The 27,063-nt window shown below is 45.1% G+C and overlaps 1 protein-coding gene across 1 annotated transcript in view; it reads right to left on the reverse strand.

The window, feature by feature from the left end:
- LOC143959292 (leucine-rich repeat serine/threonine-protein kinase 1-like) overlaps positions 1-27,063 on the reverse strand; it is a gene marked incomplete in the record, with an annotated part of 364,255 nt that overhangs the window by 200,684 nt on the left and 136,508 nt on the right. The window contains 1 exon segment of the mRNA XM_077467970.1: positions 17,044-17,195. Within this exon segment, the coding sequence (XP_077324096.1) occupies positions 17,044-17,195 (152 nt within the window).

The following is a 27,063-nucleotide window of genomic DNA, read 5'->3' on the forward strand; positions in this document are numbered from 1 at the left end:
GAGCCCATACACGATCTAATTGTCCGACGGCTTCCGGTCCGCCGGACCAAGTCTGTTGGAAAGTCCGATCGTGTGTCACAGACAGAAATGTGCCTGCAGCAATGGCCTTTAAAGCGGAGTTCCCCTAAGAAATGGAACTTCCATTGATCCGGTCTCTCCCCCCCCCCCCGCCGGTGTCACATTTGCCACCTTTTCAAGGGGGAGCAGGTATTTGCTCCAAGTATCTGCATCGATCTATGCCATGTTTGGCCCCTCCTCCATTCCCCCGCTGTCTTCTGGGAGACACACAGGTCCCAGAAGACAGCAGGGACCACTCAGAATGCGCAGCGTGACTCACTAGGCTTCACATTACTTAAGATGGTGGCGCCTCCACCCGGAGACAAGGAATGGGTCGGCTTCGGGTGAGGACATCGCGGGCGCCCTGGACAGGTGAGTGTTCTTATTTTAAAAGTCAGCAGCTGCAGTATTTGTAGCTGATGACTTAATTTTTTTTTTTGCAGGCAGAACTCCGCTTTAAAGAAAGTTTGGACAGGCACAGGGCAAGGAGGGAAAGTGGAGAAATTTGCTAAAGATCATAGGCTAGCTGTTTATAAAAGCTGTGCTCGGACCACCAAAATTTCTGCCTCCATCATCTACAGCGCCCTGAAAAAGTATTCATACCCCTTTAAATTTTCCACATTTTGTCATGTTACAACCAAAAATGTAAAATGTATTTTTTGGGGGATTTTATGTGGTAGACCAACACAAAGTGGCACATAATTGTGAGGTGGAAGGAAAATGATAAATGGTTTTCAAAATGTTTTACAAATAAATATGTGAAAAGTGTGGGGGGTACATTTGTATGGCGCCCCCCCGGAGTCAATACTTTGTAGAACCCCCTTTCGCTGCAATTACAGCTGCAAGTCTTTTTGGGGATGTCTCTAGCAGCTTTGTACATCTAGCGCTGTCAGATTACATACAGTGAGAAGCTCCTGTTTACTTGGCGTCCTCTGAAATAGGAAGTACCGTCTCCTGGGGAGCCATTGGATGACTGTTCTGTCTATCATAGGAGATTCTGTCGGCACTCATCCCGCCCCCCTCTAGGCTGCAGATGGGAATCAATCAGGCTGCACTGATGGCAATGGCGAGGCTGCTGCATTGATGGCATTGGCGAGGCTGCTGCATTGATGGCATTGGCGAGGCTGCTGCATTGATGGCATTGGCGAGGCTGCTGCATTGATGGCATTGGCGAGGCTGCTGCATTGATGGCATTGGCGAGGCTGCTGCCTTGATGGCATTGGCGAGGCTGCTGCCTTGATGGCATTGGCGAGGCTGCTGCCTTGATGGCATTGGCGAGGCTGCTGCCTTGATGGCATTGGCGAGGCTGCTGCCTTGATGGCATTGGCGAGGCTGCTGCCTTGATGGCATTGGCGAGGCAGCTGCATTGATGGCAATGGCGAGGCCGCTGCATTGATGGCAATGGCGAGGCCGCTGCATTGATGGCAATGGCGAGGCCGCTGCATTGATGGCAATGGCGAGGCCGCTGCATTGATGGCAATGGCGAGGCCGCTGCATTGATGGCAATGGCGAGGCCGCTGCATTGATGGCAATGGCGAGGCCGCTGCATTGAAGGCAATGGCGAGGCCGCTGCATTGATGGCAATGGCGAGGCCGCTGCATTGATGGCAATGGCGAGGCCGCTGCATTGATGGCAATGGCGAGGCCGCTGCATTAATGGCAATGGCGAGGCCGCTGCATTGATGGCTATGGCGAGGCCGCTGCATTGATGGCAATGGCGAGGCCGCTGCATTGATGGCAATAGCGAGGCCGCTGCATTGATGGCAATGGCGAGGCCGCTTCATTGATGGCAATGGCGAGGCCGCTTCATTGATGGCAATGGCGAGGCCGCTTCATTGATGGCAATGGCGAGGCTGCTGCACAGTGGCATTGCTATGGGGGTGCGGGGTGTGCGGCCTGCATCAGGCGACACCCGTCAGATGGGGTGACACCAGGGCCACAACTAAACGCTATAGCTTGCAGGGGAGGGGTGCGAGCAGGGCATTTAAGTGTGCGGGGGAGGCTGCCTAACTCCACAGCTGTCACTCAGGGATCTCCAATATCTCCCATGGCAGCCGGATTAGGTGGGCAGAGCTGGGGGTGTGGCCGCCTCCTCCACTCCTCTGACAGATCCCTTCACGCTGATCCCACAGCTGATAAGATAGAGCCGAGGACACAGCAGCCCGGGTCTTCATCTGCAAGCATGAGGTATGCTATAAGTCACTGCACAGCACACCCCTACCTGACTTTTTATCAGCCCAAACCTGCCGTGTACCACCCGCAACCTGCCCTGAACCACCCCAAACTGCCCTGTACCACCCCAACCTACCCCATACCACCTCAACCTGCCACTATACCACCCTGTAATACCCTAACCTGCCCTGTACCAACCCAACCTGCCCTGTACCACCCCCACCTGCCCTGTACCACCCCCACCTGCCCTGTACCACCACCAACTGCCCTGTACCACCACCAACTGCCCTGTACCACCACCAACTGCCCTGTACCACCCCCAACTGCCCTGTACCACCCACAACCTGCCAATATACCAATCCAACCTACCTCACACCATCCCAACCTGCCACTATGCCACTCTATAATACCCTAACCTGCCCTGTGCCACTCTATAATACCCGAACCTGCCCTATACCACCCCAACCTGCCACTATACCACTCTATACTACCCCTAACCTGTCCCTATACCACCCTATACTATCATTTACAGGGGCTAGTTTTGGGTGCGCCCCGTGACCGTGCGCTGCCTGTAGGGTGCTGGGCAGCCTAGGCAGGAGGGGGGTAACACCATGTTTTACTGCACCAGCTGACACCAACCCTAATGATGCCACTGCTGCTGCATTGCTGGCAATAATGAGGCTGCATTGATGTGGACTGATGAGGCTGCATTGATGGCACTTGTGAGACTGCAGATGGGCATTGATCAGGCTGCAGATGGGCACTGACCCTTATTTTGCTTCAAAGTTCCTTATTTAAAAAAGTTTTTTTTTTCCTGAAACTTCCCTCTTAAAAAGAATGTGCGTGTTATATGCCGATAAATACGGTATATAGGAACATAAAATAGATCTTATTATTATTATCTTTAAAAAAAAACTAGACAGATCAATACAAAAACATATTATCTGAATATTAAGCAAGGTTCAGCAGCAGCCAATCAGCAGATCAAACTCACCAAAGGCCAGCTTTTTAAAACCAGGCCTCAGGGAGACACTAAAATTACTGGAGCCAAGAATAGAACTCTTCTCTATCTATACATAGAATGGCAGAGTGCCGGTGTCTCCGTCCCATCAATTCCGTTATCTGTGTAAATGGCTGAGTAGTCGATTGCCGGTTAGGCAGACCACAGCTAAATGCTGGTTTATGTGGAAAAAGGGATATCATTTATATTCCTGATTTAATAAGTGTGCTAGGCTCATTACAATATTGATTTTTTAAAGCAATTGTGCAGTTGTCTTCTGAATATACAGTACCTGTATACCAATCACATTTTTTATTTGAATGATCTCTTCTTGCAATTGGAGGATATTTTCATTTCAGAAGCCCAGTAACCTTGAGGGTTATTTTCATGCTGCGTCCACAATTCCTCCATGTGCTGAATGTTTTAAAATATTAGATTTCTGAAAAGCACTAGATGAGTCCAAAGAGCCGGACAGCCAATACTCCTCTAAAGTTACATCTGGCGCTGAGCTTTTTGGAGCCTCTTCTGTTTGTTGTCAAGGACGTGTTGCCGGCTCCTTAACCGCTTCAGCCCCGGAAGATTTTACCCCCTTCCTGACCAGAGCACTTTTTTGCGATTCGGCACTGCGTCGTTTTAACTGACAATTGCACGGTCGTGCGACGTTGCACCCAAACTAGGGCTGAAACGATTAATCGATAATATCGATAATGAAAATCGTTAACAATCGTTTCAGCCCTAGTTAGTTGGTCCGCACTGGGGGTGCAACGGATCGCGACCGATCCATGATCCGAACGGGGGCCGACCTGTTCGGATCGGCACCCCATGCGATCCGCGGAGCGGTCCGTGGCCGCCGCCTTAAGCCCCGTACACACGAGAGGACTTATGTCCGACAGACTTCCGAAGGAGTTCTGCCGGAGTTCCGACAGAGTTCCGACAGAGTTCCGACAGAGTTCTGCCGGAGTTCCGACAGAGTTCCGACAGAGTTCCGACAGAGTTCCGACAGAGTTCCGACAGAGTTCCGACAGAGTTCCGACAGAGTTCCGACAGAGTTCCGACAGAGTTCCAACAGACTTTTCGGCTGAGCGGACTTGGCCACACACAATCACACTAAACTCGTGATGACGTACGACTGGATTCGAATAAGGAAGTTCATAGCCAGTAGCCAATAGCTGCCCTAGCGTCGGTTTTAGTCCGTCGGAATAGCATACACACGAGCAAATTTTTCAAAGGGACCGGGTTCCGGCGGAGTTCCTTCGGAAAAATTTGAAGCCTGTTCCATTTTCTAAAGTCCTTCAGACTTTGGCGAGTCAAAAGTCCGTTGCAGCCCACACACGATCGAATAGTCTGACGGAATCAGTCCGTCGGACTTTGGATGTTGAAAAGTCCGCTCGTGTGTACGGGGCTTTAGGAAAGGCTGCAGCTTCGGCCTAGCTCCGGAGCGGGCGGCCATCTTGGTACACCCAGCAGCGGCGAGCTGCGCTCTGACGTCACCCCCAGCGCAAGTTGTTCAACCTGTGTCAGCCCAAGTGAAGGAATTCTGGAGGAGTCACGCTGGATGCCTTGCCTGCCCTCGTTCAAAACTTTTTATGCAGGTACTACTACATCTATTACCTAATCTAACTTAATAACAAACTACTATCTATTAGATAGTAATTAGTTATCATCTAATCCTATCTAAGCCTTTCCACTTGCACTTGCTCGGCACAGCCACATTATTTAAATAAAAGGTATAACAACCCCCAATAAAATGCAGCTTATTACAAGCATAAAAACATAGCATATCACTGATGATTTGCGCCAATAGGCGTCATCCCAGAACTCATCACGGCGGTCTGTTTGGCGGAACTTTGATCGGTGGTGAGCTTGGCGCAAATCATCAGTGATATGCTGACTATGTTTTTATGCTTGTAATAAGCTGCATTTTATTGGGGGGGGGGGGGGGATAGTGTTATACCTTTTATTTAAATAAACAATAGGGGGGGGGGGGATAGTGTTATTTTTTTTGCCGATCCGAAAATTGATCCGATCCGTGACTCTGATGCGAGGAACGATCCGATTCGTGAGTTTTTTGATCCGTTGCACCCCTAGTCCGCACCTTCATCCCTGCCGGTCCGTTAGAATCCCGTGTATCCTCCCGTGTCCTACGCATGCGCCACGTCCACAAGCACGCAGCTACGCCTGCTCCCATTCTCCACCCAGCTGACGTCCCGCCAGCAACGCGCCTGCTCTGCTTTCGGCTCCTCCTCCCCCCTCTACCCAGCAGCCTTCCAATAGACCCGCCGCAGAGCGCAGGCACGGCAAGCCCTCGCCGGGCCGCTTTCCAGCGCTGCCGTGACTGGAGGGTGTGCTCTTCACATGCGTGCATCCATCTCCTGGCTTCGGGGTGCCCCTCGCGCCATTCGGAGGAGTCAGCCGAGTCACGTATGGCGGGTCCAGACTGAGACTGCGCCCTACACCACCCGGCACACCGAGGAGGAGCCGCTGTCACCATGAAGGGGTGAAAGAAATCCCAAATGTCCTTCTTTCCCCCCACAAACAGAGCTTTCTTTTGGTGATATTTGATCACCTCTGCTGTTTTTATTTTTTCTGCTATAAACAAAAAAAGAGCGACAATTTTGAAAAAAAAAGCAATATTTTTTGCTATAATAAATATCCACAAAAAAATCTAAAAGAACAAATTTTTTCCTCACTTTAGGCTGATATGTATTATTCTACATATTTTTGGTTAAAAAAAAAAAAAAAAAAAATCGCAATAAACGTATATATATATATATATATATATATATATATATAAACCAATCAGGTTTGCGTAAAAGTTATAGCATCTATAAAATAGGGGATCGTTTTACTGCATTTTTATTATTTCTTTTTTTTACGAGTAATGGCGGCGATCTGCGATTTTTATCAGGTCTGCAACATTATGGTGAACACATCGGACAATTTTGACACATTTTTGGGACAATTAAAATACACTAATTACTGTAAACTTCAACTAGCAGGGAAGAGGTTAACACTAGGGGGCGGTCAAGGAGTTAACTGTGTTCCCTCAAGTGTGTTCTAACTGAAGGGGGATGGGACTGTGTAGGGGAAGAGATAGATCGCTGTTCATACTCTGTATGAACAGACCTAAACTTTGTGTTTACAAACACAAAGATCCCGGTTCTCCGTGTTCCCAGATCGATCGCGGGAGCCCGGCGGTGATCATGACCCGCTGTGCATTCGCATCGGCTCCGTGGGCGCGCGCGCGCGGGGGGGGGGGGGCAAGTGCGCCCCTAGTGGACAAAAAGGGAACCGATGTAACATGACGGCGCGCAGCCAAGCCATGTTGCCGCAGTATAACTGTGGCGGCTGGTCGGCAACCCCTGAAAGGCGTATATCAAATCAAACACCTAACATAAAACACCTGTCGTTAAAGAGCAATCGACACAAAACTTCACCGACATAAAAACATTTCTTAAATGCTAAAACATCTGAACATAAAACGGTCAAAACAAAAATAGATAATGTAAAACATGTAAGCAAGAAATGTATTAAAAAAATAAAAATAGAAAAATGAATGAAAAAAACATGAATGTATACCAATTTAAAATCAGATATATCACTATATACAAATGTTACAATGTTTAAACGTTTACCTGTTAAAATAAAAAAAATAAAAAAACTCAATAAAAACTATTGAACAACAACAACACTATATAACAAATTGAGTCTAATTGTGCGATTTAATGCTTAAGAGTTCTTAAAAACTGTTCAAGGATAAGAGGAAATAATGAGATACTAAACCATAAACACGATGGAAAGGGTGAGCATGAAAATCAACCATGTCCACATATATAAATCACGTGGAGGCAAAGTATTGTGTATAGAAGCGCAAATGCATCACAAATATTCCACTCAGGACCACCCTAGAAACCATTCAATACTTATCAAATTTACCTTTCTATTTAGATCACTTATGTTATCAAAGAGAGTGTTCTCAACACTCAACTAGAGGACAAACAAAAAAAAAAATAATATGAATAATGCCCAAAATCACTCTCTTTTCAAATTAGAAAAAAATAAATAAAAAATGAACACACAAAATCACTCGCTTTTCAAAGAAAAGAAAAAAAAAATAATATAAAGAATGTCTTTAACACTCAACTAGAGGACAAAAAAAAATAATAATAATAATATGAAGAATACCCAAAATCACTCGCTTTTAAAAGTAGAAAAAAAATTAGAACACCCAAAAATCACTCGCTTTTCAAAGAGGAGAAAAAAAAATAATAATATAAAGAATGTGTTCAACACTCAACTAGAGGACAAAAAAAAAATAATAATAATATGAAGAACGCCCAAAATCACTCGCTTTTAGAAGTAGAAAAAAAATGAAGAACGCCCAAAATCACTCGCTTTTAGAAGTAGAAAAAAAATGAAGAACACCCAAAATGACTCGCTTTTCAAAGAAAAAAAAAAAAAAATTATATATAGAATGTGTTCTCAACACTCAACTAGAGGACAAATAATAATAATAATAATAATAATAATATGAAGAATGCCCAAAATCGCTCGCTTTTCAAAGAATAATAAAAAAAAAAAATAATAATAATAATAATAATATAAAGAATGTGTTCTCAACACTCAACTAGAGGACAAAAAAAATAATAACATGAAGAACGCCCAAAATCACTCGCTTTTCAAAGAAAAGAAAAAAAATAATAATATAAAGAATGTGTTCTCAACACTCAACTAGAGGACAAAAAAATAAAAAAAATAATAATATGAAGAATGCTCAAAATCACTCGCTTTTAAAAGTAGAAAAAAAATGAAGAACACCCAAAATCACTCGCTTTTTAAAGCAGGAGAAAAAAATAATAATATAAAGAATGTGTTCTCAACACTCAACTAGAGGACAAAAAATAATAATAATAATATGAAGAATGCCCAAAAAAACTCACTTTTAAAAGTAGAAAAAAAAATGAAGAACACCCAAAATCACTCACTTTTCAAAGAAAAGAAAAAAAAATAATATAAAGAATGCCCAAAATCGCTCGCTTTTCAAAGAAGAAAAAAAAATAATAATATAAAGAATGTGTTCTCAACACTCAACTAGAGGACAAAAAAAATAATAATAACATGAAGAACGCCCAAAATCACTCGCTTTTCAAAGAAAAGAAATAAAAAATGAACACCCAAAATCACTCACTTTTAAAGAAGAGAAAAAAAATTATAATATAAAAAATGTGTTCTCAACACTCAACTATAGGACAAAAAATAATAATAATAACATGAAGAACGCCCAAAATCACTCGCTTTTAAAAGTAGAAAAAAATAATAATATAAAGAATGCCCGAAATCACTCGCTTTTCAAAGAAGGAAAAAAAAAAAAAAAAAGGAGTTGGAGGTGTGCCTATGTAAATCCAGGAAGTGAACAGACAGCAGCTTCAGCTGCCCACAGTTAAAATGGCCGCGGCCAGACTCAGTGGGGGGGGGGAGATTTCTGCCACATATTTGGCAAGTATAGAATCCCAGTATATATAAAATAATATGCAAAGTGGTTGGAGGGAAGCTTCAGAATGGCATAGGTGTTTTTAGTACAAATTATGTGAGCGGACTGCAGTTCCTCTTTAAAAGCAAAATGTATTTAACTTTCCGTGGGTATAATTTTGAATTATTAAAGCATCAGTTTAGATGCTTTGCCATTAGGGAGGTTAAAGTGGAACTTTAGTCAGAAAATGAAGTCCATGCTCAAACACTTCAGGCTGGACCCTTTTGCAGGTACAGCTATGCATTAAAAATAAGTGACTATACGGTTTAAAACGCGGTCTCCCCCTGCTTTGCACATGCTTCAGTTGCGCTCTATTTTTGGGCACTGCTGAATTCGTAGAGGCCGATCTGCTGACAGCCTTAAAGCAGAATTAAACCCTTCTATCCTTTACAGCAGGGATATGCAAATAGCGGACCTCCAGCTATTGCAAAACTACAAGTCCCATCATGCCTCTGCCTCTGGGTGTCATGCTTGTGGCTGTCAAAGTCTTGCTATGCCTCATGGGAGTCGTAGTTCTGCAACAGCTGGAGGTCCGCTAATTGCATATCCCTGCTTTACAGCCAAGGAAGCTGCTTCTGTTTGATCTGCACCTGCCATGATGCTGCAAAGGTGATCAGTTATGAGACTGGCCATTTGCTGGTTTGACAATTTGGTTGAGGACAAGCACATGTGACAGCGATCCCAGCATTGCAGGAATATAACTGTTTTTTGAAACCGTTAAATCAATGGGTTTAGTTCCGCATTGAGATTTACTGCTGCTCAGGAGCTCTTGGCTTCAGCAAAATGGCTGCATCCGGAAATAAGAAACAGGAACAATGCTGGAGGCAATTTACAGCACACACTAATTTTGGTGGCATAACTATTAATGTGGAATGTATGTTCCTTGCTAAAGAACATTCTTTATTTTTTTATCAAGTTGTTATGGGTAAAGTTTCGCTTTAAAATTAAGGTCCAACTGAACCATCAGTTTAAACTGACTAAATATATGCCAGGTGCATCAAAACAAATTCCGTTCCCCATTGATAACGTCATCTATGACGAAACGCGTCTGGGAGGGCACACAGTGACGCCACCACGCTACTCGTGAGGAGGACGGGCTTCGTACCTTGCCGGCCAGCTTTTGTTTTTTAAGGCAAATTATTCTATTATGTAAGTGCAATACGATTTTTTTTTTTAATTAAATTTATGAGCGGTATTACACTATGGGCAGCTTTGTCTTTTCTTTGAGTTTGGTGTTACACCATCCACATACGGCAGGCATGTCCAAAGTCCAGCCCGCGGTCTGGTTTTGAACGGCCCGCCTGGTTGTTTAAACACATATATCTTTTGTGGCCCCCGGCGATCTCCCAGCGCCGGGGCCACAAAAGATATATAGTCCGGCTGCCTCGGAGGGAGAAGACGGGACGAGTGCTGTGCACACAGGAGAATTTCCTGTTTACACGGCAGCTGTAATAGGAAGTCCCGTCTCTGCCATTGGATGACTGTACTGTCCATCAAAGGAGGCGGGACTTTCTCTTAAAGAGGCCGTTGTGTAAACAGGAGATTCTCCTGTAAGATGTCTTTGTCGCTCGTCCTGCCCTCCATGGCTGCACTGATGGTAATGGTAGCTGCATTCCTGGCAATGGTGAGTGAATTCCTGGCAATGGTGGCAGCATTCCCGGCAATGGTGGCAGCATTCCCGGCAATGGTGGCAGCATTCCCGCCAATGGTGAGTGAATTCCTGGCATTGGCGGGTGCATTCCTGGCAATGGTGGGTGAAATTCCTGGCAATGGTGGGTGAAATTCCTGGCAATGGTGGGTGAAATTCCTGGCAATGGTGGGTGAAATTCCTGGCAATGGTGGCTGCATTTCCGGCAATGGTGAGTGAATCCCTGGTAATGGCTGCATTCCCGGCAATGGTGAGTGAATTCCCGGCAATGGTGGGTGCATCCCTGGCAATGGTGGGGCTGCATTCCTAGCAATAGTGAGCGCTGCATTCCTAGCAATTGTGGGTCTTCAGATAGACACTGACCCTTGTTTTGCTTCACAGTTCTTTATTTAAAATTTTAAGTTTTTTTTTCCTGAAGCTTCCCTCTTAAAGTGAAGGTGCGTGTTATGCGTCAATAAATATGGTGTATCCAAATAATACACTTGAGTTCATCTCTTTACCACACACAGCCACAAAGGCAAGAGAATTCTTGTTGGGCCGTGTATTAGTGCTCGGATGGACACACTTAGACCGAATTTTAATGGTTCAAAGAATGTCAGGCAAAATGGTCGGCCCTCGCGCATGTTCAGTTCATCAAATCTGGCCCTCTTTGAAAAAAGTTTGGACATCCCTGACATACGGTATAATCCTACGAAACATCAGAGTGGATTTTCCTGGTTTGATGGTCCGGTCCTGTATGATCTAAAGTATCTTCGGTGCAAGCTAAAGGCCGCGGCTGGGTCATAGCCGAATGCTGTATACGTTTTGCCATCTGGTAAGTGGATTCATATTCTGGTGGTCGGGCACTCTTTGGTTTCTGTGTGGAGTCACCGAGGTGCTAATGGATGATGAACCAATGTGGACTTACTATTCACGTTTTTCATTCTATTAATAATTAATTGTTGTTTATTGGCGCAGCTCCATGTACGTCCTTTTTGTTATTGTGCGTGTGTATCCCACATTTGAGCTGCAGCCTATAGATTTATTTCGATTCACTTTTATTTATTTCGTTATTTGATTATTTGTTTTCCAGGTCTAGCGCAGTTTTCTTTTTTTCCCCATCAAAACAAAATGTCTTAGCCCTTGTACACACGGCCGGAGATTCCGACAACCAAATCCGTCGGATTTTGTCCGAAACCGTTGCATACACACGGTCAGACAAAGTTGTCGGAAAATCCAACGTGATGACGTTATTTCGTTACGACGGGACTACGTTCACGCTAGTAGCCAATAGCTTTGGTGTAGGAATTTGATCTGAGCATGCGTGGCACTTTGTCCGATCGGAATTCTCTACACATGATCGGAGTATGTCCGATAGGAGCATTTTGTCGGAAAATTTTACCAACAAGTTGGAAAACTTGGTCCGTCGGATACTCCGACGGAAACAGTCCGATGTAGACCACACACAGTCGGAATATCCGACAAATCAGTCCGATCGGACACATTCTGTCTGAATCTCTGTCTACAAGGGCTAACAGTTTGTTTTCTATAGACAACAGCTTGCTGTCTATGTGGAAGCAATGGTCCCTCTGCAGAGGTACAGCACGCCCCATGCAGTAAAAGCTACAACTTCCCAATCAGCAGGAAGAATAGGCATTACCGATTTGAGAGCTCCAGTTCTGAGTCAACAGGGGGCATTGTGGTCCTATGCAGAGAGACCACTGCTTTCACACAAGGCCAGGCATGCTGGCAGGGGACAGGCTTTTTATACGCAGGCTGTGGCTGCTCTCTATAGAAATCAAAATTTGGAAAACTTTGCACACCTTTGGCTTTGATGCACTTGGAATAGATTTACTCAATATAAATTGAAGGCTTAAAGGGGTTGTAAAGGTTTGTTTTTTTATTTTCTAAATAGGTTCCTTTAAGCTAGTGCATTGTTGGTTCACTTACCTTTTCCTTCGATTTCCCTTCTAAATGTTTTTTTTCTTTGTCTGAATTTCTCACTTCCTGTTTCTTCTCAGTAAACTTCACACCATCATCCGAGCGGTGTTTAGTCAGCCAGAACAGCTTACTGAGGAGGAACAGGAAGTGAGAAATTCAGACAAAGAAAACAAAGAAAAGAAAACATTTAGAAGGGAAATCGAAGGAAAAGGTAAGTGAACCAACAATGCACTAGCTTAAAGGAACCTATTTAGAAAATAAAAACCTAAATAGTTTCCTTTAAGCTAGTGCATTGTTGGTTCACTTATCTTTTCCTTCGATTTCCCTTCTAAATGTGTTTTTTCTTTGTCTGAATTTCTCACTTCCTGTTTCTCCTCAGTAAACTTCACACCATCATCCGAGCGGTGTTTAGTCAGCAAGAAGCTTACTGAACAGATTACTGGAGGAGGAACAGGAAGTGAGAAATTCAGACAAAGAAAACAAAGAAAAAAAAACATTTAGAAGGGAAATCAAAGGAAAAGGTAAGTGAACCAACAATGCACTAGCTTAAAGGAACCCATTTAGAAAATAAAAAACAAACCTTTACAACCCCTTTAATTAGGCTTTGATTCTTATTCACAATGACAAGTGATTATATACTGTGACTTTGTAGAAATGCAGACCTAGTTCCATCTCCACCAAATATTATCTCCATTTTCTTAGGAAAAATAAAAAACCCTTGTAGTGGAATTTCAGCTATACACCCAACTAGTCTTAAAACGGTCCCCTCCCCCATCCTAAAACCTATGTTAACTGTCCTGTGTTAAGAAAGATGTATATATCAACCCATTTTCAGGCTGCTATGCTCCGGTCACGTGGTCCGGCTCCCCTGCGTCAGCCAGCGTAATTGCAGAGGAGAGGAGGGAGTGCAGACAATGGCTGGGCCATTGCAGCCTGTCACCGCTCTCGGCTTTAGTAGCCAGTGTTGGAGTGCTTTCTCCTCTCGAATAAGGAAAGGGATGGTTGGCACTCAGGATGACATTCAAAATAGTATTCCTTAATTAAATACATGTACAGAGCTGTAAAACAGCCTACGCGTTTCAGACGTTAGTCCTTAGCCATGACTAAGAACTAACGTCCGAAACGCGTAGGCTGTTCTACAGCTCTGTACATTTTAAGAAATACTAATTTGGATGTCATCCTGAATGCCGACCATTCCTTTCCTTATTCTGGTACATTGGAGGCGTCAGCAGCCTCAAGGTCTGAGCACCGGGCGGAGCTTTTATGTGGGAAGGTTGCAGCGCCTATACACTTGTTTTCCTTGCTTTCTCCTCTCCCCTGCCGGACGCAGGAGATCATGTGACTTGACTGAAGCGGGCTGAAAATAGGTAAGTATAAAAAACTTTTTTTTTTACACGGGTTAGTTAGCATAGGTGTTAGGAGGGGGGAGGGGCCAGCTTTAAAGGTTAGGTGCATAGTCAGAATTTAACTTTAATACTTGGAACGCCTCCATGTAGTAACATTGGAAGGTCTCCTACATGTTCCAGCAGCATCCTGGTAAACCATAATAGAACCCTCAGGGGTGGTTCACACCGGCGCGACTTTTAAGCTGCGCTGAACAATTTTATCGCGGCTTGCATACGACTTCTTTACCAGAAGTCAATGCAAGTCGTGTTGAAGTCGCCACAAAGTAGTGTAGAAACATTTTTCGGAGTGACTTGAGTCGCACCGATTGGAACGGTTCCATTGCCGTTAATGGAGCGCGACTCGTCAGATGACAAGTCGCGGCAGTATGAAGCGGCCCTCATTCTGGTGTTTACCAATATCTGTGGATTAAAGCAAACCTGTGGAGGCTGCCATTGCTCTCTGTTTAAAAATTCTTTCCCAGCTGTCATGCTGATCCAATGGTTTTCATACTATGCCTGTCACAAGCAGTGGTTAAGAGTTCTGACTTCAATTTGACTTTCCTGGTCTGTATGCTTACTCTGGGTTAAGGTCTCAAAAAAGTATTGCAGACAGAGACAACCAGGCAACTGGCACATTCAGTAGTTTGTAGTCAATAGCAGACTTGGGGCTTGTGAAAACTTGCTTCAAAATGTAGCCTTGGACAGGCTTTTTTAAAGCATTCTGAATGCCAATGAAAGCTCCTGTCACCAAATAAAATCATAAGCTTATAGTCCTGTTCTCACGTTGCTTTGCATCAAAAATTATACCCCATGTCGCTTTCTTGGTGCTTCAAAGCATCTCCAAAGCCTCCATAGAAGTCTATGACAACGCTCGCCAACAGCACCTGAAGCTTTTTAGAGGCTTTTATTCAGCGTTGGCTTCCCTTTGTTTTGTAGGTTATGCAGGTATAAGATAACCCAGGAAAGACGTCATCAGCAGCCACTTCTGGGTTCATGTGTATATAATTCTGGAATTATCTGGTGCAGGGTGCAAAAAACACATCTGGTATGCAGTTTGGAGCAGCAGGAGGGGTGAGCAGGGTCTGGACTGGAGTGGAACCGGGGGGAGAGAGGAAGATTACCAAACCAGATGATCAGCAGAGCTGGGGGTTACTAAGGAGTGGGGGTCAGCAGAGCTGGGGGTTACTACTGAGTGGGGGTCAGCAGAGCTGGGGGTTACTACTGAGTGGGGGTCAGCAGAGCTGGGGGTTACTACTGAGTGGGGGTCAGCAGAGCTGGGGGTTACTACTGAGTGGGGGTCAGCAGAGCTGGGGGTTACTACTGAGTGGGGGTCAGCAGAGCTGGGGGTTACTACTGAGTGGGGGTCAGCAGAGCTGGGGGTTACTACTGAGTGGGGGTCAGCAGAGCTGGGGGTTACTACTGAGTGGGGGTCAGCAGAGCTGGGGGTTACTACTGAGTGGGGGTCAGCAGAGCTGGGGGTTACTACTGAGTGGGGGTCAGCAGAGCTGGGGGTTACTACTGAGTGGGGGTCAGCAGAGCTGGGGGTTACTACTGAGTGGGGGTCAGCAGAGCTGGGGGTTACTACTGAGTGGGGGTCAGCAGAGCTGGGGGTTACTACTGAGTGGGGGTCAGCAGAGCTGGGGGTTACTACTGAGTGGGGGTCAGCAGAGCTGGGGGTTACTACTGAGTGGGGGTCAGCAGAGCTGGGGGTTACTACTGAGTGGGGGTCAGCAGAGCTGGGGGTTACTACTGAGTGGGGGTCAGCAGAGCTGGGGGTTACTACTGAGTGGGGGTCAGCAGAGCTGGGGGTTACTACTGAGTGGGGGTCAGCAGAGCTGGGGGTTACTACTGAGTGGGGGTCAGCAGAGCTGGGGGTTACTACTGAGTGGGGGTCAGCAGAGCTGGGGGTTACTACTGAGTGGGGGTCAGCAGAGCTGGGGGTTACTACTGAGTGGGGGTCAGCAGAGCTGGGGGTTACTACTGAGTGGGGGTCAGCAGAGCTGGGGGTTACTACTGAGTGGGGGTCAGCAGAGCTGGGGGTTACTACTGAGTGGGGGTCAGCAGAGCTGGGGGTTACTACTGAGTGGGGGTCAGCAGAGCTGGGGGTTACTACTGAGTGGGGGTCAGCAGAGCTGGGGGTTACTGCTGAGTGGGGGTCAGCAGAGCTGGGGGTTACTGCTGAGTGGGGGTCAGCAGAGCTGGGAGTTACTGCTGAGTGGGGGTCAGCAGAGCTGGGGGTTACTGCTGAGTGGGGGTCAGCAGAGCTGGGAGTTACTGCTGAGTGGGGGTCAGCAGAGCTGGGAGTTACTGCTGAGTGGGGGTCAGCAGAGCTGGGAGTTACTGCTGAGTGGGGGTCAGCAGAGCTGGGAGTTACTGCTGAGTGGGGGTCAGCAGAGCTGGGAGTTACTGCTGAGTGGGGGTCAGTAGAACTGGGGGTTACTACTGAGTGGGGGTCAGCAGAGCTGGGAGTTACTGCTGAGTGGGGGTCAGTAGAACTGGGGGTTACTACTGAGTGGGGGTCAGCAGAGCTGGGAGTTACTGCTGAGTGGGGGTCAGTAGAACTGGGGGTTACTACTGAGTGGGGGTCAGCAGAGCTGGAGGTTAGCAGAGCTGCAAGTTACTACTGAGCGGGTGATCGGTAGAGCTGGAGGTTACTACTGAGCGGGTGATCAGTAGATCTGGAGGTTACTACTGAGCGGGTGATCAGTAGAGCTGGAGGTTACTACTGAATGGGAGATCAGTAAAGCCGGATATACTATTGAGCAGGGGATCTGCTGAATGAGGGTACTAATAAGATCTGGATCTGCTGAACGGGGGTACTAATGAGCTAGGGCTCTACTGGGCCCATTTAAACAAATAGAAAAATCAACACACACAAGGCATTTGCCAAGCTCCATTAAAGCTTCAAAAAAGATCACTAAAGCATCAAAAACACATCAAAAAAGCAGGTTGAAGCGGTAGGCGCGTGTATGTGTCCTAAAGTCAAAGCAAATGTAAATAAGCCCTTATTGCAGGTTTCCTGGACCTCTGACCACAAAGAGCGATTGTATTTTCCAGCAGTATCGTGAGGGACCCAAGAAAAGAGGAGGATCTGGGCTGCTCTGTGCAAAATCATTACACAGAGCAAGTAAGTATGACCTGCTTGCTATTTAAAAAAAAAAAAAAAAAAAAATAAAAAAAAAACAAGACTAGTATCACTTTAAAAAAGAAAACTTTTTGAAGAACTCTCGTATTTAATGCTACAAATGTGAAACATCCCTTTAAAAGCTACAAACTGCCACAAAACCAAATTTCATGCACTCAATGTCCTACTACAGATCCATCAAACTTACCGGTTCCTGTACAGACTGATCCCTATGGCCTGTGGATTCCGCGAGGCTTCTCTTCCTCAGCAACTTTTTGGTCAGTTCAGGATTATCCATCAAGATGTATGAACAGAAACCAGCTCCGTTCTGGAGCAAGAACTCTGCGATATCTTCATGTCCTGGAACGGAGATCACACAGCTGTTAGTATAAGCAGCAACAATCTTCTCTTTCACAGGCGTGTAGAATCAAAAAGGGAACAGAGAAAGTGTCAGGTCTCACCATCAGACTACATGGACAACAAATTGGTGTGCGTTATAGGGAACTGGAAACTACTTTATCAATTCCTCCATAAACATAAATGACACATGGCTCATAAAATATTCAATGCCCATAAAGGAAATAGAATTTGATAGGTATTCATTTTGCTGCAGAAGGTCAAAGTACATAGTACCCCTTCCAAAAGTCCTTACATGGAGGTGCCCATCCAACTTGCAAACTTGCAATAGAAGAAACTTTAATGGAAGAAGTGGATGGCCTCACACAAAGAGAGAAATCAAAAATATAACAGCACCAGAATCCAGGGGAAATCTGCTGACGCTTTTCACGCTAAAGTGTCACACGATCTGAATTTTGGTCGGAAAAAGCTCTGATGGCTTTCCCAACGGAAATCCAACGGGAAAGCTGTCTTGCACACACACGGTCACACCAAATTCCGACCATCAAGAACGCGGTGACGTACAACACGTATGACAGGACTAGAAAAGAGAAGTTCAATAGTCAATAGCTTCCATCTCGTGGTTGAATCTGAGCATGCGTGAGTTTTTGCGCACCGGAATTGCATACACACGATCGGAATTTCCGATAGAAAGTTTTTCCGTCGGAAAAATTCAGAACCTGCTCTCCAATTTTTGCTGGCGGGAATTTGGCCAGCTAAATTCCGATGGAGCATACACACGGTCGCATTTTCCGATGAAAAGCTCTCATCGGTCTTTTGCTGGCAGAAATTCCGATCGTGTGTACGTGGCATTATTCAATCAATTGTGAAGTACCCTACTAAATCAAACAGTATACAAGAAAAAAAAATTGAGCAAAGAAATAAAAGAATACTGTAAAGGAAATGTGTAAGTTCTGTATATAATAGTATTCTATTTTATATGTATTGCACAATGTCCTCACTGTGTACACGACACTAATAATGATTTCATTACATGTTTGCATTCTTTCGAGTCCTGATTAGAATTAGTCTGCCTATGTTACGCCCCCTTGTTACCATAAACATACAATTGTAATATGTGATACCTACGTAATCATGTTTATAAAAATCTCCAATTGCATCATAATAAAGGAGAACAGTTATTTGGAAAGATGCGGAGTGTATCTTTTGTGTCTGTTCCCTACTGCAGTAGTTATTATGAATTTGGAACCACTAATCAATACAAGGATAGGAGTTGCCCATCTATAAATTTCCAGGTCAATACAAATAATCACTAGCAGTAGGTATAAAAGTGAGTTGACTAGCGTCACTGTGAATAGAAAAAAAGAGAATTGAACACAGCGGTATGCTACAAAAAAATGATATGAATATATTAATTTGTAAAAAAAACTCAGTTCATGTGCATTCAAAGTCCCACTTTGCGGTGAATAAAGTGCTCGTGCATGAATCAATAAAGGTGCTCCAATTCATTGTACAGACGGAGGTGTCCCACATGGATGTACACTAACCCTTATATAACGACCCCCTATTTCTAGGATGGTGACTTGCGCTTTGTGGGGATGAATATCCCTAGATGGTTGGTTCCAAATCAGCTAAACTCTGGATGGTCTTCCAATGATGGGGAGAGAAAATGACAAGAGAGGGGGGCTCCCATAGCGTAAAACCATAATCCTGACCATACATCCACCCGGAAACACTACAGGGGACCAAGCCACACTGCGATAGCGGTGTTTGTACAGAGTTTGGCCAGATTACCCCATTAACACACAAGCTGACCAAAACATGTGAGCGCATCTCATTTGTATTGCACTTTTTTTAAATGTTTTAAACGGTTTTACACTATGGGAGCCCCCTCTCTGTCATTTTCTCTCCCCATCATTGGAAGACCATCCAGAGTTTAGCCGATTTGGAACCAACCATCTAGGGCAGGTATATGCAATTAGCGGACCTCCAGCTGCTGCAGAACTACAAGTCCCATGAGGCATAGCAAGACTCTGACAGCCACAAGCATGACAGCCAGAGGTAGAGACATGATGGGACTTGTAGTTTTGCAACAGCTGGAGGTCCACTAATTGCATATCCCTGATCTAGGGGTATTCCTCCCCACAAAGCGCAAGTCACCATCCTAGAGATAGGGGGTCAATATATAAGGGTTAGTGTACATCCATGTGAGGCACCTCCGTCTGTACACTGAATTGGAGAACCTTTATGAATTCATTCACGAGCACTTTATTCACTGCAAAGTGGGACTTTGAATGCACATGAACTGAGTTTTTTATTTTTACAGATGAATATATTCATATAATTTGTTGTAGCATAGCGCTGTGTTCAATTCTCTTTTTTTCTGTTCAGCTCACTTTTACACCTACTGCTGGCGACTATTTGTATTGACCTGGAAATTTATAGATGGGCAACTCCAATCCTCATATTGATTAGTGGTTCCAAATTAATAATAACTACTGCAGTAGGGAACAGACACAAAAGATACACTCCGCATCTTTCCAAATAACTGTTCTGCTTTATTATGATGCAATTGGAGGTTTTTATACACATGATTACATAGGTATCACATATTACAATTGTATGTTTATGGTAACAAAGGGCGTAACATAGGCAGACCAATTCTAATCAGGACTCGAAAGAATGCAAACATGTAATCAAAACATTATTAGTAGCCGTACCTCTCTCAAACTTTTCATCCCCGAGGAACCCTTGAAATATTTATCAGATTCTTAGAGAATTCCTGCTACAGTGCGTACTTAACCACTTCAATACTGGACGCTTTCACCCCCTTCCTGCCCAGGCCAATTTTCAACTTTCAGCGCTGTCACACTTTGAACGACAATTACTCAGTCATGCAACACTGTACCCAAATTATTTTTTGTATAATTTTATTCATACAAATAGAGCTTTCTTTTGGTGATCTTTAAAGTGGTTGTTAACCGCTTCAGCCCCGGAAGATTTTACCCCCTTCCTGACCAGAGCACTGTGGAGATTTAACTGACAATTGCGTGGACATGCGATATGGCTCCCAAACAAAATTTACGTCCTTTTTTCCCAACAAATAGAGCTTTCTTTTGGTGGTATTTGATCACCTCTGTGTTTTTTATGTTTTGAGCTATAAACAAAAAAAGAGCGACAATTTTGAAAAAAAGCATAATTATTTACATTTTGCTCTAATAAATATCCCCCAAAAATATATAAAAAAAATTTTTTTTCCCTCAGTTTAGGCCGATATGTATTTTTCTACATATTTTTGGTAAAAAAAAAAAAAAAAAAAAAGTAAAAAAAATCGCAATAAGCGTTGGTTTGCGCAAAAGTTAATTATAGCGTTTACAAAATAGGGGATAGTTTTATGGCATTTTTATTAATACATTTTTTTTTACTAGTAACGGCGGCGATCTGGGTGCTATATAAATGCACTGATTCCTGTGTAAATGGCACTGGCAGTGAAGGGGTTAACCAATAGGTGGCAGGGTAAGGGTTAAGTGTGTCCTGGGGCGTATTTCTAACTATGGGGGGGCGTGGTTACATGTGACACATCACTGATCTCTGCTCCCAATCACAGGGAGCAGAGATCAGTGACACTGTCACTAGGCAGAACGGGGAGATGCTTGTTTAAATTAGCATCTCCCTGTTCTTCCTCCCTGTGAGACGATCGCGGGTATCCCCGCAGCGATTGAGTCCACGGGACCCGAGATCGAACTCCAAGGTCCCGGCCAGCGCATGCGATGGCACAGCGGCAAAATTTAAAGGGAGGTATCTTATGCCCATTTGCCTGTCTGTGCCATTCTGCCGACGTACATCGGCGTGCACCGGTCAGGAACTAGTTAAGCCACCCTTACCTGTATACACCATCAGCACTGCCTCCTATTGTAGTATCCCCCTCTGTGTGCGATTTTTTTCTTTCCTGCTCTGAGAGGTGCAGTGGGTGGGGCTGAGATTCCCCAGCTGATGTCAGTCTGAAGGAGAGGAGGAGAAAGCTGGCTGGTCATGTGATCGCAATCCCGTCTCTTAAAGTGGAAGTAAACCCTTCTATTGTTTTCAGTCAAGGAAGCTGCCATTTTGGCCTCTAATGATTCTTCAACTGCCATAATGTGGCACATGTGATCAGTTATGAAACCAGCCATTGGATGGTTTGAAAGTTTGGTTGAGAGCACAACCAATGTGAAAGTTCGCATTTCCGGCATGCCGGGAATGTAAGTGTATTCGAAACTGGGTTGACTCCCGCTTTAAATGAGGTATTTACAGCATTTATATTTATAAATCCAACACAGAGGGGGGACACTGCAATAGGAGGCAGTGCTGATGGTGTACACAGGTTAGTGTTATGAGAGCAGCAAGAGGGGGGAAGGGCGGTTCACAAACAGACATAGAGGGGAGGGAGGAGGGGACACGGAAGCAGAGAGGAGAGCAGATAGCAGGCTGCTGATGATGGAGGCACGTAAACTGACCACGTGTCTGGTCTCAGCAGCCATGATACACCGTGGTCAGTTTACAGAGGGGTGGGGAGAAACCGGCAGGATCAGCCAGGTTTTTTTTTTAGGTGTTACAGGGGGGCCAAATTACTCAGGACAAGCACTGTGTCATATAACATGCTAAAGGAACAGGATCCATTTTCTTTATTTTTTAGGTTAACAAACGCTTTAATCATCACTTTTTTTTTTTTTTTTGCGCTACAAATGAAAAAAAGTAATTGTTCTTCATAAATTTTGATCAACATGTATGCTGCTGCATTTCTTTGGTAAAAATAACCCAAATTGGTGGATATTATTTGGTCTGTGTGAAAGTTATAGAGTCTACAAGCTGTGGTACCAAAATTGATCACACCTGATGTATTGACGGCCTATCATTTCTTGAGGCCCTAACATGTCAAGACAGTACAATTACACCTAAATTATCCCTTTTTGGAACGTAGGCAGTCCAAGGAATTTTGACCCCTTTCACGCTGAGGCGGGTTTCAGGCGTTTTAGAAACAGCCTCTGAATAACGCCTGAAAATCGTCTCCCATTCATTTCAGTGTGTCTTTTCACACTTTAGTGCTAACATGGCTACGGCTTGGTGTGAAAGGGGTCTTAGAGAGAGGAATGGCAAGTTTTTTGAAGTTGTAATTTTTCCCCACAATTCTTTGGAAAATGTAAGAAATATTTTTTTTTTCCATGAAAATGTCATATTAACAGGTTATTTCTCATACACGGCATACTTGCAAGTACACTCCAAATCACATTATGCTACTCCTCCTGGGTATGGCAATACCACATTTGTGATACTTTTTCACAGTCTGGTCACATAAAGAAGCCCAACATCCAAGTAGTACATTCAGCCATTACCCATTTTAGGACCAGACCTCCTTATTCCGACAGTTTTTGTTTACAATTAAAAATCCGTATTTTTGCTAGAAAATGACCTAGAACCCCTAAACATTATTTATTTTTGTAGCAGAGGCCCTAGGGAATAAAATGGTGGGTTTTGCTAAATTTTTATGTCACGCAGTGTTTGCGCAGCAGTTTTTCAAACGCAATTTTAAGCACTAACGTATAAATACATGTGAATGAATTTCAATACAATATAATATGGGGAGACAAATTGCCCATATTACCATGCCATCAGTGCATGGATACCCTGTAAGTACCAGGTGGGGCTTTGGCCCATGGTTCTTGTTTTGACAATGTGTGAATATACTGGAGCAATTAGAAATGTATCTATGTCATTGCAGAGACACATTACACGTTTGCTCCCGACGAGCGACGTCAAGTCGTGAAATGCGTTGAGCCAACAGATGTCGTGTTTCAATCGTGTAATACCAGCATATTTTCTACTGTATCAATTGTTTCTAGTTTATAGATATTGGGTTCCATTACTCATCATGTGTTTGCCTATTTTTATGGACTGTTCTGAATTTTGCATTTATCCATGTAAAATAAAGTCTTTATATTTATTTTAATGTAGTATATTTTCTCATCCCTCTTTAAATGTTATGGATTAGTGCAAATTCCACCTATGCAGGTACGGTACTTTAATATATATATATAAGCTTTACTGAAGATGAAACATACCAAACACGTCACGCTTTAAAATTGCGCACACTTGTGAAATGGCACCGAACTTCGGTATTTAAAAATCTCCATAGGGGGCGTGGCCAAGCGCATGGAGGAGAAGGACATGTGAGAGCTCAGCTCCCGCTCCACCGATCTGAACGGCACACAGCGCTGCCGATCCGCGACACACCGGACATCTCCATGAGCAGGAGAGGAGGCACCAACACCCCCCGCACCTCGGGGACCCAGAAACCAGGGGATATCGGCAGTTTTTTCCCCGCAAGAGGGCCGAACAGCAAGGCCGCGCCGGAATCCAAGATGGCGGCGGCACAGGCAGCACACACTGCATCTAAGGTACAGGCCTCTCGGCCCTCCTCGCCCCCATCCTCTCCCGGGTCCCCTGAACTGCATGGTGGGAGCCCAGAGAGCCCTGCACATTCAAAGGAGCCCCTCCCCGGCCTCTGGCAAGCAGAGCAGAGGCTGGGACATGGAGAGCTACATTAAAGCTCTCCCTTCTAAGGGGGACATTGAGGCATACATCAGCAGATTGGAGAGGTCATATAAGAGAGAGATTAAGGACTTGCACCAGGACATAGGGCAGCGCATAGAGGACATTGAGATCCATGCTGAGGAATCAGCAAATAGACTCAAGGAACATGACCATGTCTTGCAGCAGCATACTAATCAGATTCAGCGCTTATTCTATGGTCTCGACGACCAGGAGAATAGAAGTCGCCGCAACAATATCCGCATCCACGGTATCCCAGAAGCGATTGAAAACAAAGATCTATTGTCGGCAGCCACCGCCATGTTTAACCAGTTGCTGAACAAACCCAAAGAAACACTGATCGAGATAGATAGAATTCACAGATCCCTTGGCCCTCGCAATCCTAACCCTGCGCACCCAAGAGACGTCATTTGTCGCGTCCATTTCTTTCATGTCAAAGCTGAAATAATGCATGCTGCACGTGCGCAGGAATCCATCCTGTTCAATGGCACACCTGTTATGCTCCTGACGGATCTTTCAAAGCAGACGCTGCTAATGAGGAAAGCCTTGAAGCCGGTCACGGACGCTTTGCACTCTAAACAGATCAAGTATCGCTGGGGGTTCCCCGTTTCATCTTTTTGCTTCCCATGATGGTAAATCTGCCACTTTCCGCACATTAGGGGATCTGCCCAACTTCCTTGGCACCTTTGAATTGCCTCAAATCAGGATCCCAGACTGGCCACTGACTGCCGTCACCCCTGGCCTACCTAGCACCTCAGCCTGGGTAACGCAAACCAAGAAGAGGTCCCGCTCCCGCACCCCCAAATCCCCTCCAGGATGAACGCACTGTGTCCCACTGAAAAGTGGGTGTCTGACTTCCACATTTTTTCCTCTGTTTTTGTGGAGACCTGTGCCTCAGGTTGTTCCCCTATACCCCGTGACTTGAATGTCATTCATCCGACCATTCTCCTGCTTCTTCCTTTTAACGTTTTGCATTTTGTCATTTTTACACTTTTGCACTTTCCTTTTTTTTTTTTTTTTACCTTTATTGTCTCATGTGTGGATCATCCCCCGCCACTCCCCCCCCCCTTGCTACAAGAACTGCGAGCACCCCTTCTAATATGTTGGGCCCCTGCCGATGTGGGTCTATGTTATGTTATGCTGTATGGGTGTGGGGGAGGGGGTGGGGGGACGGTTGAGTGGGTCTGAGAAACAACTGGCTTAGTTTAACTGTTATCTGAAGTTCTTCATGTTTATTGGGTTACAGTTATGGTTAAATGTGTATATGCTAGATCCACTTAATCTCACCTACTAGTTAGATGGCGTGTGCTTTTCATGCTCTTACAGGCAGATATCTGCCCTATTGGTTAGCCGACTACTTAAATTAGCACACGCCGTCGGATAACCTTTGAATTCATAGGCGCTGTGTGCTATACATCAGCTCATCTTGTTTCACAGTTAATTACAGTTGGGGCGGAGCCCCCGAGTTCAGATTGACCACGTTCCCCCACGATAGGGTGTACAGAGTCTTTGGTGCCTCTGTTACTGATATATCCTTTAGCTTTCCATTGTAGTGTCCATCGCTTCTACCCCCACATGGACACTAGAGGGAGCACTCTCCCTATAAGTTTACATCTTCAGCTTCCTAGCAAGCAATATACCACGCTGTTACAGCAATCCTGTATCCATTCCTACCTGCATTACACATCCCAGGCCCGTCTAGGGGTGCACCTGCACACTTTCCTACCTCAGCGCTTCGACCCTCTTTTTTCCCCTCTCTTCTTGACCTTCCCCTCTTCCCTCCTCTACCTCACCTCTGCTGCACAGCTTACTCGCACACTCTCCCGCTCAGTTGCATTCAGTAGCTCCACGGAACATACCCTCCACCTCCCCTCACCATGGCCACCGCTCTAGACATTAAGTTTTCCTCTCTTAACTGTAGAGGATTTAACACTCCAGAAAAACGTAGACATATTCTACACCACTTTCACAAGGCCGGCTCGCAAGTTCTATTACTACAGGAGACCCACTTTCGGACCGATAAGGTGCCTTCCATACCAGATAGACATTACACAACCTGGTTTCACAGCACGAATCCCCTAGCGAGTTCAAAAGGGGTCTCAGTAGCTTTTCATCGATCCTTTACACCACAAGTGCTTGAAAGTGACATAGACCCCAAAGGAAGGTTTTTATTCTTGAAATTACAATATCTACAAACTGTGTTAACTATTGCCAATGTTTATCTCCCAAATCAGAATCAACTTCAATTGCTTTGCTCCGTGACCGCTCGCCTCAAATCTTTTGGGACTCCTAACCTGATCCTGGGAGGCGACTTGAATGTCCCCCTCATGCCGAGACTGGACTCCTCCTCCGGTAAGTCCCACCTGTCACCCACCTCGCTGACCAAACTCAGGGCCACCCTAGCTGACATGTCACTAGTAGACACCTGGAGACTGCTACACCCTTCTGATAGGGACTATACCTATTACTCCCCTGCACATAATTCTTACAGTAGGATAGACTACATCCTCCTCAGCCAAAACCTACTAGACTTTGACCCTCAGTGCGAGATTGGGGTGCGTTTGTGGTCGGATCATGCTCCGGTACACTTAACGCTCGGGAAGCTTCCTCGCTACCCTCGCCGGGGTACGTGGAGGCTGAACAACAGCTTACTGACTGACACAATATGTGTTGCAGAAGTATCTCAAGCAATCACAGATTTCACCAATGACCATGCCCACGATGAGACTAATAATATGACCAAGTGGGAAGCCCTGAAATGCGTTATTCGTGGTATTTTTATACAACACCGCTCTAGATTGAAAAGAGCACGTACAGAGGATATACGCCGACTTTTCTCCCAGATAGCTTCCCTGGAGGCCTCCCATAAACACACTCTAGACTCTCGGACCCTGACGGAACTCTCTAACGCGCGGCGGGACTTGCTTCAGATCTTTTCGGCAAGATCGCTGAACGCATACCACAAAGGCCGCCACACCCACTACTCACAGGCTAACAAATGCGGAAAACACCTTGCACGAGTTATCCATCCTAGACAACGGAGGCAAAACATCCCTTACATCTTATCATCTTCCCAACAGAAGAGGTTCAGGAACTCCGAGATTGTCTCGGAGTTCAGGGACTTCTATTCCTCCCTCTACAATCTCCCCTCCCCGGGTATCTCGAGCTCCGCTTCATCGTCCGATCTGCACCGCTATATTCAAGATACGGCCTTATCTATCATTTCTTTAACTGATAGAGCTGACTTGGAGCTACCTCTGACCACATCTGATTTCCTAACAGCGAT

This window comes from Lithobates pipiens, unplaced genomic scaffold, assembly GCF_037356315.1.
Source record: "Lithobates pipiens isolate NorthernLeopardFrog02 unplaced genomic scaffold, aLitPip1_a1.2 Scaffold_7, whole genome shotgun sequence".
Taxonomy (NCBI): domain Eukaryota; kingdom Metazoa; phylum Chordata; class Amphibia; order Anura; family Ranidae; genus Lithobates; species Lithobates pipiens.